Source organism: Hyperolius riggenbachi, chromosome 5 (genome assembly GCF_040937935.1).
Source record: "Hyperolius riggenbachi isolate aHypRig1 chromosome 5, aHypRig1.pri, whole genome shotgun sequence".
Classification (NCBI taxonomy): Eukaryota; Metazoa; Chordata; class Amphibia; order Anura; family Hyperoliidae; genus Hyperolius; species Hyperolius riggenbachi.
The window spans coordinates 315573030-315586370 of NC_090650.1; the positions used below are offsets into that span (position 1 = coordinate 315573030).

At 44.1% G+C, this 13341-nt stretch overlaps 1 protein-coding gene across 2 annotated transcripts in view; it reads left to right on the plus strand.

The window, feature by feature from the left end:
- The window catches only part of LPIN2 (lipin 2), a 127980-nt gene that overhangs the window by 57604 nt on the left and 57035 nt on the right, over positions 1–13341 (plus strand). For both annotated transcript variants that reach the window (XM_068237220.1, XM_068237219.1), the window contains exons 4-6: positions 1355–1641; positions 8993–9100; positions 11888–12011. In XM_068237220.1, the coding sequence (XP_068093321.1) occupies positions 1355–1641; positions 8993–9100; positions 11888–12011 (519 nt within the window). The remainder of the gene's footprint in view (positions 1–1354; positions 1642–8992; positions 9101–11887; positions 12012–13341) is intronic.

Below are 13341 nucleotides of genomic sequence, written 5' to 3' on the forward strand. Positions count from 1 at the left end.
TATTAATGCTGCTTACTTGCATTACCACATTTGCTGTTTTCATTCAGAGTTTCAATCCGGGAATGTGCAAACTTTTTACGCATAACACCCGTCACATGTTGACGCACTCGGGAAATGCCTCCAATCATGCTGAAGTGGAGGTCGATGTCACAAGCGCTCACTCTTGGCAACTGATTAAACAGTCTTCACTCCAGTAATGTTGCACACTGCAAGCCTCAGAAAAAAGTTAGTCTATAGCGAAACTGTTGTCAGTCCGTGCACCCTTTGGCACCCACTGACATCCCCCTGCACCCCCTCTGCTGCCATAAGTACTGGATTTACTTGTACCTATTATGGATCTGTTTTTGCCAATAAATAGAATTTACCCCAACCACAATGAGCCTGCCTGGTGAATTCAGGAGGCTGTTATGAACTTTGGGTAATGCATACATCACAGGAGTCACACTGTCTGAAAAATGGCAAGATCCCTGTCAATGATGTTCCTATCCACATCATCCTCCAATATATTTCCAATCAATCTCTTCAAGTCCTAAATTCAGCCCTTATCCAGCATGCAATATACATCAGTGTCATTAAGTTGCCTTAAAATCACACTTCTATATTGACAAGTGTCCATCACAACCACCCTCTTCTACATAGAGGGTGACAGGAAAATTATTGCTGCGCAGAGAAGTTTATTGGATCATGAAGATCTTTAACATCTGGAGGCCTAAACCACGAGTGCGACTTGGGTCCGTGTATTAATTTACAGCTATGTGTATTATATGGTTACTGGGGGTCGCTGTGTAGCTAGCACTCAAACTGTCGGAACTCCTGATCCCTGTGGTGACAGTAATGGGTCATGTGCACCTAGCTGGCTAAAGGATACCATGGCGCAAAATTAAATTATAAACGGGGGCAGCATGCATGTTTAATGGGCTCTCCTCATGCCCACCATTCTCCTCCGCCCCCCTCCAGTACTGCCTACCGGCCCCCTGAACTTAATTCCTGGTCGGTGTGGTTGCGGCTGGGAGCGCCCTGCGCAGCACCTTCGCAGTCAGCCGTGACCACCCCGACCTGGATGTAAGTTTGTGGAGTCGGTAGGTAGTACCGGAGGGGAATGGAGGAGAACAAGGGGCAGTGGGCATGAGGAGAGCCCACTAAATATGCCTGACCCACCCCCCTCCCACCTAGTTTTTAATTTAATTTTGCGCTAAGATATCCTTTTAGACTATCTTGTTGACAGTATTAATATTATCATCATTCACATGCAGGAAACAGAAGGCACAACACTGGGCCACTGTATAGGCTTCCAATAATGCGTGATTTGACAGATTTCTCTTACGTGCTTCTGTTTTTTATCTGTTGCCTGTAGGAACAAGTCCCTGCTTACTTGGCTACCTCACCTATACCCAGAGATGGCCATTTTTTCAAGATTGTTCACAGCCACTTGCCAAACTCAGGAGAAGAGGAAAAGATTTCTCCGATGTATCAGCCAACAGACCCCGATAATATTAGCATAGGTTCTGTGAAAAAGAAGAAGAGAAAGAGGAGGAGAGCGAAACATGAAAAGAAGGAAGAGGTTCCGCCTCATGTAGGAGGGGAAGACATTTTTGAAATGGATATCAGTTCTGATGAAGGGAGCCCAATCCATCCCCCAAGGTAACATAAGACCTATATCATTCCATTGCCTCAGATATCATTTTTTTCCTTTTTTGCTCTACAAAGATTAAGCCTTATACTGGTTAATAGTGTACAGGGAAAACCAGCTGAACCAAAAGCAATATAAACCATATTCAGATGGAGATTTACAAAGATGCATGCATATTCTGTGTAAAACAAGAACTGTATGCAATAACTTTAGACTAACGTAGACTGTGAGCTTGTAGCCAGAGTACTTCTATCTATTTGCGCATGCTAAATTGTTATTCTTTGATTTGTGATTGTCTCAGGTGATAAATGTAGTGCAAGTATAGGTGTTCGCTGATATCTGTGGTTATACGCTGCTTTCAATCTCACTCGCCTGTACAGAAACTGTCATCCAGAAATCATTAGCAATTGCATCAGGCAGCAGTAATTAGGCATGTAAAAGACAAGACAAGACAAATAACATTTATATCGTGCTTTTCTCCTGGCGGACTCAAAGCGCCAGAAATATGTGGTACTGTCCTACCAAAGAACTAAATGTGGGCTCTTTCACACCAAAAATCACAAAACACAATTGCAAAAGCGTTTTGCGATATTTGCTATGTTGGGAAATGCAGCAGAACTACTAACTTAACTTTACTGTGCTTCCGTTTGGAAAATGACAGGCCTTTTCAAAAATGAAATGGAAGGTAGCTGGTATGAAAGGGCCATAAGACTTTGAGGCTTGTTCAGAATTAACTTCAAAAACCACCTGTATTTAGTTATGATTTTGATTACAGTATACCATTAAAATTGTAAGTTAAAGTACACCTGAAGTGATTTTAAATAATGATAAAACATCCTTACTTAGGTAGTGGGAATCCTCTGGATGCTCCATAGGCATTCTAGCTCCCCTTACAACTCATTCCTCTCGCGCCAGTCAAATACGTTTCTGCCAGCGACGCTTTCTGCTGTGGATAAGTGCATTGTCACTGGGCATGCTCGAGTAGGGTTCATGCATGGCCAGTAATACAAAGCACTCATGCACAGAGGACAAAAAAGCTGTGCATGGGCAGCTTCATTCTGCCGGGCAGGCGTGGACCTTATTTACACATGCCCAGTCAGGGTTCACTTACGGCCAGGAGCCTAAATACGTTTGGAGGGACCCCTTGCTGGAACAAGGGGGGGCAAAAGGATCTGGGAAGACTGGATCATTCACTTCTGATTATCATTACATAAGCATGTATGTAACATTGTACTATGTAGAGAACCACTTAGTGTTCTAAGCTGAATTGTTTATTCCTAAAAAGTTTTTGTGTTCCCCATTCTGGGTGTGTATATATGTATATACGTGTGTGATATATATAATTTGTATATTATACTGTAGATTTATATGTAGTGGGATCGCTCAGTTTGTTGCAATAAGTAGTTTGTCCACATGAGGCCGCCATAGCCTCACTTATGTATACGGAGCACATACAAGCAGGCTCATAGCACAAGCAATTCTGAAGTAGAATTCACATCTTTTTCATGTTGCAGAAGTAAACATATGTTTTATGATTATTTAGCCTTTCTGTTGCCGGGGATTCAGATATGTTATGCCGGTCTCCTCCTCAAACATTCAGATATGGCCACTGCGATGAAAGGCTTCCTTTTTTTATTTTTTTATTTTGGGACCAGTATGTATGCTTGGAATTGTGCAGGAAGAGACAACTCTGCTTAACCAATTTCCTCTTGCAGTGAATTCATCTAGAGTCCAGTTTGTTTTAGGCCCCGTTCACATTACAAACGCGGACGGCCATGCGTGCGGAACGCAACACATGCGAACGCACGCCATCCGCGTTTGTATGCGTTGCGTGGCTGAGCCCATCACTGAAAAGTGAATAGGACAGCCACGCGTTTTTGCAAAAAATGCGTGCAGCATGCGTTCCCGGACCGCACAGGTCCGGAACGCACGCAGTGTGAACATCAGACAGTGCACTCTATGCACTGTCTGATGTTGTGCGTGTCGGCCTCCCGCACGCGTTTCCAAAACGCGGCTGGAAACGCGTTCAGTGTGAACGGGGCCTTAAGGACCACTACTGCAAAAAAGTAAGCAGTTGAAATCTGACTGACAGGTTTTGAACTACTCTTCTCTCCTCATGGGGGATTCTCACAGTTTTCTTTGCTTTCAAAAGCATTTCATAACTGTCAGATTAGTAAGATACCAGCCAGCCTCCCTACTTTCAAACTATTGTTGCACTTAGACTTAGCAACTGCTGTTTACTAAATGCTTTTAAAAACAAAGAAAACCCTGAAAATCCCCCCCCCCCCCCCCCCCCCCTGTGGAGATGGATTAGTCTAAATCCTGTCGGTTCTGACAGATTTTTAACTGCTTACTTGTTTTAGCTGTCGGTTCTTTAATGGCTAGTTCACACAGACTCTTGAGTTCAGTTTGGCATCCGTTTCTCATGAGTTTGACTACAGATCAACTGCAGCTGCCTAGTGTACTTGCACAATTGTAAGACTGAGCAAAGCCTGAAGTCAAATGTCTTTGTGCATTAGCTCTGTGTGCTGAAAGTAGTTCTATTCCAAAAATTCTAACATGCTAATCTCCAGTAACTTTGTGGAAAAGCAGCAGACACAAATTCACCAGCTCTCCACCCTTTGACAGTCTACATATATGTAAGGCATATTACACTGCTGTGGTCAGCACAACGTTTTCGTTGTGATGTGCCCTTTCTCAGGTTCCACCAATGTTTTTGCTATGTTGTAAGGCCTATTGGGTCAGCAAGTTGGGAATGTTTAAACCAGGTGACACCAACAAAGACTAGTTTAAGAGGCGTTTTATAGGCATGCCCCCTTGTATTATAGTTATGTCGTTTTAAATTGCATATGTTATTAAGTATATGCTCTTCCAGAGAAGGGTGTGTCTTTTTGAATTGTGCATTTATAAATCCATTGATGTCATCAGATGGAAAAACACACATGCCCAAAATGTTGCGCAGTCTAAGGCCAGCAACTGCCAGTACGGTGGAAAACATTGCAGCAATCCAGGGTCTCGTAATGGCAGACTGGCGTATGACAGAACATCACATCGCAGAGAAAGTGAGCATATCTCAGGAATGCACTGGACACATCCTAAGAGTTGTGCTGGACATGCACAGGGTGTTAAGTCGGTGGGTCCCGAAAATGTTGATTCTTGAAAACAAATGTCAGAAACGTGTCATGTATGCTGCAAAATTGATTCCCCCACCACCACCATGGATGAAGCATGGGTCCACCTTTTTCAGCCAAGGTGCAATCCGAACCTTGAAAATACCTCTCCTTCCCCACCCCCTAAAGTTTCTCTGTCCCATCAGCTGGCAAGGTCATGTTTTTTGGGATGGGAGGGGTGTCATACTGTTTGAGTACTTCAGAAGTGATACTGAATGGTGCATATTATGCTGCCAAACTGAAGTGTTTGTAGGAAGTCATCAAGTCAAAATGTCTTGGAATGTTGAAGAAATTTTTCTCTTTACACCAAGACCATGCTGTCACATGCCCCCTAGTGGCCGGATCGCAGAATGCCTTCCAATCGGTTTCAGCACACAGATCTGTGGTCGCAATCGGTGCACAGAAACCGCTGGAATTTTGGCAGCAGACAGACCAGAGGGAGGCGTGCAATCTATTAAACACAAAATACTAGGCTACCACCATTTCTGTTACCATGGGACAGAGAATTCCACTGACTGGCTGACTCTAGACCTGCAAATAAAATAGTTAAACACACTCTATTTTATCTAGCTATCAACAATAGTAGCGACTCTTTAGAAGCTAGGGTTCGTTTGTGCGGCTGAATAGCAGGAGTAGCCGAACAAATGACTTTTTAGAAGTCTTTATTATAAATGCAATATAAATAATATATGCAGAAAATCATTAAAATCAACAATTATAGAGACAATAATAGCGCGGTATGAAAATAAAAATAAGGGAATAAATAAACGGATACTTAAGCCAGGTGAACATATGTCCTTTCTGGGAAATTTGAGCACATGGAAAATGTCCTTTGTTTCCCTTCAGGCAAATGGCCATCAGCCACATGGTCCTCTGGCTGGCTTGATCAGATGATGGTACACAGGGGAGGACTGCCCCTCCTTTTATGCATCCTGGTTTTATGGAAGCTAGTTTTCGTTGACAAACCAATCACAGTTCAAGTCCTTGGAGAGAGAGAGAGAGATTCAGGTTTAAACTTATAAAACACTGTAATTCAAAACCGATAAATGCCACATTTGCGCTGATAACCGATTAATACACAGTGGATTTGGGGAACCGTACAGAGACTGGGTCTAGAGCAAGTGGTTGCACCAAAATTAATAACTGCTTAGGAATGGGCTACGAACTCCCACGATCTCTTAAAATGTGCGCGATTTCAACTACGCCTAAATGTGTTATTTTAGTAGAGATGGTCAGTGGCATTCTGCTACAATCTTACCAAAAATGGCTGACTATATTCACTTTGGGCTGTCCATACAACTAAGTCATACTGCGTTGCTGCCGTTCTGTCTATGGGACTGCAGTTTCAGAATAGGCCCCCTACTGTGGGTTTTCCTGACTATTTCTGTGTATGCTGTCGTTCACAGGTAACTATGAGGATGTTAATTACCTGGTCAGAGTTGTGACAGGTACGTGTGAACTGTCTTCTGGGCTCCTTTCATTTTAAAGTAGATTAGGCCAAATGGTGCTGAAACACACTGAGCTATAAGTTTCTTTTGAACCAGCTAATTACACAAACATTAAGGGCCCGTTCACACTGCACGCGTTTCCAGCCGCGTTTTGGAAACGCGTGCAGGAGGCCGACACGCATGACATCAGACAGTGCATAGAGTGCACTGTCTGATGTTCACACTGCATGCGTTCCGGACCTGTGCGGTCCGGGAACGCATGCTGCACGCAGATTTTGACAAAACGCGTGGCTGTCCCATTCACTTTTCAGTGATGGGATCAGCCACGCAACGCACACAAACGCGGATGGCCATTCGTTCGTACGCGTTGCGGTCCGCACGCGTTCTGCACGCATGGCCATCCGCATTTGTGATCTGAACGGGGGCCCTGACTTCACTGGTCAACAAACATACTTCAGGAAAAGAAAAAATGTCATTCTGATTGCTGAAATGACTGCGCAAATCTAACCGGGAATCAGAAAATTGACTGCGCGAATCTTCCAGTTCGCCTGCGTTTCTCACGGCTGCTCCGTGACACATGCATATGGGCATAAGTCCAGCGCAATGTCTGCCATTGAGTCCTGTGGTTTCGTACTGCTTCCACAATCTCCCTACATGTCAGATTTGGCTTCCTCAGACTTTCATATGTCCCCTAAGCTGAAGAGTAATGAGGTAAAGACTCTCCAGATCACCATCGCCACAGCAATTTTGCAATCTGCTACGTCCCATATGCTTACCCCCCAACACAACAACAAAAAAGTAAGTGATTGGGGGAACGTTTTGCAATTACTTATTGTAGTCTTATTTTTACATCTCAAAACCATGGAATTTTATCATGGGTTGTGGACACTTTTTTTTTTATTTTTTTCCTTTTTTATATATCCTTTTGTTTAATCCTGCACCTTATAGCATTTGAGAGTTGCATGAAAATGTTGACATTTGATCTTTGACGTACTGGAATGTTCTAAAGTTGGCACATATTGCTCTCTGCTTCTGGGGAAAATGCCATCTGTAAAAACAGTAGCAGACCCCAGTGCCCTGGCGTTTTCCAGTCCTCTCTTTGCAGCTTGTCACATTGCATTGAATTCTACGACGAAACTAGCTGTCTGACAAAACATTACTAAACAGTACTTTGAAATGGCTCATGTTGTATCTGACTGAGCCAATGTGTTATGTGTTGGTCAAATTTTAGGAATTTGAATGTATGCAAACCACATTAATATGAGAATTTGGGAAGTGGAAGGGGAGTCTATACTAAAGGGACAGCAAAGCAAAGGAATTTCAAGCATATTGGTAGTATTTGTGGTAGGCTATATTTTACCAAGTTATTTTAATTAAACTTTTAATTTGTAATTTGTACAAAATGTCAAATGACTTTTCTCATGACTACTGGATGTTTTCAGAAATGGTATGAGGGCACTATTTTGTGAATGCAGCATTCTTTCTGCAAGCAGTTTTGTGTACTATGCCACTATAGCTTGTGTTGTACATCACTAATATGTTGTCTTGGTGATATTCTACTTTTCAGTGTGGAATCACTGCATCAGCCACTTCCTATACTACATTAAGAAAAGATGTTACACATTTCCTTTTCTGCTGCAAGCAGCCCGAGGTTGGACACTGCTCTGTACTCATGTCTTTTGTAGGTGCTAGGTTGGGAGGATTGAACATCTACATTACTCAGGGGCAGGATATATGCACATAGCCAGTAGTGTACTCTGTCCACCCTATCCTGTGGCTGTGCACCTCTCCACAGCACATCCCTTCTAATGTTCTCTGATTACACAGGCAGTATGACGTGACATCTTTGCCCCACACCTCCAGGCTCTGGAGCTAGACACAGATGGCTACTGTAGGCATAGAGCCGATTCCTGAGAATAGTGTAGAAATAACATGACTACTCAAAGTGCATGTGAGCCCGCCCACATGACGCGTACGAGACTGCCGGGAGAGAGGACGTGGGTTGGACAGAGCTCAAGACCTACGCAGCCGAACTAGCGGTTATACGAACTGCTCAGGCATAAATTAAAGCGGCGATCCTTATCTACATCAGATAAGGTGACCTGGAGGGGGGAAGGGTGTGTCGGGGTCTGCTCTGGAGCCTGCAGAAAGAGAATTAAGCACAGCAAAGTGAAAGGGAGGGCATGGATGGGCTCACAGGAGGATTGCACTTTGAAAGAGGTACATAACTTTTTGTGCAGGATTCGCATCGTAAGTCCTTTAAGTAAGGTTATATGCCTGCCTGAAGTAGTTTTCAGGTTACACCCAAAAGTAAGTGAGGGGGAGTGATGAACAGATTGTGGGAGGGTGTTCTGGAGAAGTCTTTTGTGCAAGAGAATAAGAGTTGACTAGAAAGCATGACAGAATATTTTTAGTAGAGTGGAGATTACTTGCAAGGCACTATCTAGAGACAAGTGTAGTTGAGTAGGGAGGGAAGAGACTGCTAGAGTGCTTTGTAGCCAAGGTAAAAATGTTGATCCTTGCCTAGTTTCTGTGAACTGAATGTTTTGGGCCCCCAAAGTTAATTGGTGCTTGATTCGTCCGTCAACAAATTGTATGGTTTGTGCTTTGTGTATAGCCTATGACTGTAGCAATCATAGCAATGCATAGAGTTGTGTACAGTACTTTGCAAGTGGCTTGTTCATTCACAGTTTTCTCCAATGTAAGTGTAGAAATAACACAATCATGCTATTTTTCTTCTGCAGATCATCTTCAGGCTCATTATGTAAGGAAGAGGAATACAGAGAACCTTTATTCTGCCATTCACCTGACCACTACGCACTGTCAGATGGAGACTGGTCTCCACTAGACAGGTATTCATGGTGCATATTTTGCAGCCAGTTCAATATTTTCTCTTATTTCTCAGAAAGCTGTACTAAGTCTTGTATGCTCTTGCTTTTCTACTCCCCTTTATCTGTATATTTTCCATTTCTCTGACTCCATAATAAAGACACAGAGCAGGTCAGGTTGATTGGGTGCAGCCTCACTGAGGAGCCTGTTTGTAAAATAAAGGTAGATTGCTGATCATTAGCTGGTCTCTGTTAATTTTTTTTTGTTTGTTTTCTCCAGTTTAAAACATGACCTATTCAAGCATTGCTTTATTTTCATGTGATCCAAATAACCAGTGGGAGAATATCTCACCCCCTCATTAAAAGATACTGCAGTGTCTGGCAGCTGATAGTTCTGTATCTAGGTGGTCCCAGTGACTGCCAATGAGAGAGAGCAATACTTTCTTGAGGGTTCTAACTCCTCTTCGGCAAAATATTTAAAGATTAAACATTTCTTTACTATCCTCACTACCCTCCAACTATCGCCCCATCTCCCTCCTCCCCTTTGCCTCAAAACTCCTTGATCGTCCGATTCACAGACGCCTGACCATATGCTTTAGTGCCAACTCCCTACTGGACCCACTACAATCTGGATTTTAGCCTGTCCACTCAACCGAAACAGCTCACCCCAAAGTGGTCAATGACCTTGCCTTAGCTAAAGTGGAAGGCAAATACTCCATTCTCCTCCTTCTTGACCTTTCAGCAGCATTTTGCACAGTGGACCATCCTCTACTCCTCCAGTCCCTACAGACCATGGGCCTTCATTACCATGCCTTGGCCTGGTTCTCATCCTACCTCTCCAACCGCTCCTTCAGGACCTCCTTCAATGAGTCCTCATCCGCCCCAAACCACCTCTCGGTGGGAGTCCCCAAAGGCTCTGTCCTTGGCGCCCTACTGTTCTCCCTATACACATCCTCCATTGGCAAGGTTAGCTTCTCCATGGGTTTTAACTATTATCTGTATGCAGATGACACCCATATCTACCTCCACACCTCTGACCTATCCACCACTACCACAGACAAGGTCTCCTCCTGCTCAGAGTTCTCCCCAGAATTTTTTTCCAGCCGGGTGGCATGAAATAGTAGCAGGGTGGGGCGAGATGAGAATGATGGACCGGTACTTCTCTGCACAATTCTGCTTAAGGCATAGGATTAGGTGAGCCGATAACAGCTGGGTGCTCACAAAAACTAGCCGGGTGGAGCACCCGGCTAAAAGAGCCTGGGGAGAACACTGCTGCTTATCAGTTATATCCACCGGGTTGTCCAAAAGGTTCCTGAAACTAATCCTGGACAAAACGTAATTTATGGTTTTCCCGCCTGCCATCGTTGACCCTCCCAGATGTGCACGTCACCGATAACCACACTAACATTCACCCTACCTCTCAAACCTGCTGTCTGGGTGTCACCCTGCACTCCACACTCCTTCACCCCCATATCCCATCCAAAACCTCACAAAGTCCTGCATCTTTCACCTCTGCAACATCTGCAAAATCCACCCTTTCCTGACCTCTGTCACCACCAAACACCTCTTCCATGCCCTCATAATTTCCTGCCTTGACGTCTGGTCTCCCTATGACCAGAGTTGCCCCGCTGCAGTCCATCATGAATGCGTAGTCAGAATCGCCCAATCCTCACATCACTCCACCACGGCAGCTCCCCTCTGTGAATTCCCTCCACTTGCTTCCTATCCAGTCCAGAATCAGATTCAAGATACTGTGTCTGGCCTACACATCTGTCCACAAAACCTACCCTACAAATCCGATCTTACTCAGAGGTACACACCTAGCTGCTTACTCCGCTCCTCTAATGAACTTCGCCTGACCACCCCCTGCATCACCCAGTCCAATGCATGCCTCCTGGACTTCTCAAGAGCTGCTCCAATGCTATGGAACTCCCTACCTCCTCCCCATTAGGGTCCCACCATTCTTCAACATCTTTAAGAAGGCCCTAAAAAACACACCTTTTCACCCTTTTCACGCTGGCCTACCCGCCCCCCCCCCCCCACCACCCTCACTGGTGCTCTAAACCTGCAGCTGAACTGTCCCCTACCTTTCCTGTCCCTTCCTCTCCCTCTAGAATATAAGCTTTCAGCAGGGTCCTCTTACTTGTGTCTCCTACCTGCTCCTGCTCCTCCATCAACGTACACTTATCCTATGGATCTGAGTGATCATGCCTGATCTTCATGCACACATCCAGTGACTAAGCATTACCTTGTACTCCTACTGTGCTGTGTGATCTGGTTTGCATGTATTCCTGTATTGTCTTATTGCTGTATGTCACCCCTAAATATTGCCTTTACTAATGTCCAGCGCTGCGTAATATGTTGGTGCTTTAAAAACACAATAAATAACTATCCTAAACAGTTTTTTTTTTCCTAGAGGTGACCTTCCCTCTATCATAAGTGACTGGGAACATTTGTTTCTGAAAGCAAGTTGTCTTAGCAGACTATATAGTGATTGGTTGGCCCTGGAGATGGGTACACAATTTACTGTGATCAGTACATGAAACCTCTAGCATGGAGAATGTGCTTTGGCAATGCTAATTTACGTTGCAGCTGCAAGCAGGAGTTAGACCTGTTACCTTAATTTTTTGATTTTATTTATCCAATTGTCAAACTATAAATGTGTTTTATTTTATCATGCACAGTTCCTACAATGTTCTAGTGAGCAAACCTAGGCATCTAGAATACATGAGTTTTCTCTAACCACTCTAGACAGCAAGAGGCACAGATATCGAACCATTCACCTGTGAACCTTTCTTTCCTTTCCCGCAGTGGGTTTTCACAGTCCATGGGTCCAAAGAGTGATTCAGAACTGGAAATTAAACCTGCAGAAAGTTTGCTCAGAACAGAACCTCAGATGCAATGGACATGGGGAGGTTTTCCAGAGTCTACCAAGGTATAATATGATGTCTTAACAAACTTCACAGCATGGTCATGTGATAAGTGCAGTTTTGCTCCTCTTTATGATTGACATGATCTTGATTTGTTTATCAAGTATTGTTGTTTTATATGTTTGCAAGGGGTAGACATATTTCACAATTCTTTACGGAGTGCATACTCATGTCACTAACTGTCCTTCAGAAGGCTGCTGTGCCAGTGCTGTCTGATCCTGTGTCTGATCGCATTTTCTACTGTATTATACTATGCTACTAATATTTAAAGCCCTAGATCTCTGCAGTCATACCTCCTACACACTCCCAGGGTAGGGAAGGGATGCCCCGAACTACTTAGTCATGCTGGCTATGAGCGCTGAGATATCTTTCCTTTAATATCAGCTTTAGGTAAATCCGGAAGTAGTTGTATGTGATGTCATTACCCACAAGGCCACAGCCAAGGCTGAATTTTAAGTATGCCTTACAAAGTGGGAGGAGTTTCAGCTTTTCAGCTGGGTTTCCATTGGCTGCAGGACTTTTTCCCCTCTGAGAACTGAGGTTTTCTCTGACAAACCTGCCATCAGCTTCACACTGTTGGTGACTTCATTTCCACCTTACAGTTCCTGTTTGTATGTTGTTGGATGTAGAAGGAAATCGGAGTGTCTGTAGAAAACACACACATGTACAGGGCGAAGAAACTCGCTCCATGCATATAGCATACAGACTGGGAAATGAATCTAAATATGGCCAATGAGATGCTAATAATACTAGCTTGTATGCAATTTTAATTCAAGTTGTAAGCATCTTAGAATTGAGCCAAAAAAACTCTGCATTTGATTGCCAAATCAAAGCTGAATTTTCTTACCCTGTTGACATCAAGCACTATAGCGACTCTGGCAGTAGAGTATTTTAGGTCCTTGCTGTGATTACGCAGCCACTCTAGTAGTGGTCATGCTGTCTCCTCCTCTTGACTCAATCTTCTACAGAGTACCTAGTGATTATGCAGGATGTGGAAGCAGCATGACTGCTTTATTCAGCAAATAATAATCTGACGTTCCGATACAGTTGTGTAGTGTTTCTTAGCAGGGCAAAATGCTGCAGTGCAAACCAGAACCTGCAGAAAAGGGTTCAGATTACAGCTGTAGACAGACTGAGGCCTCGTTTACATCTAGGGCGCTTTTAAGCGCTGCTGCGCAACGCTGACACTGTGCGTACCGCCGGAACGGCAGAAGGGCATAGACGGCCCTTCTACCGTTCACATCTACTGCGCTGCGCAGCAGTACGATGCGCTGGAAAGCACTTGCGTACTGCTGCATGCATTTTACCCGGAAGCGCAGAGCTGATCCCATCACT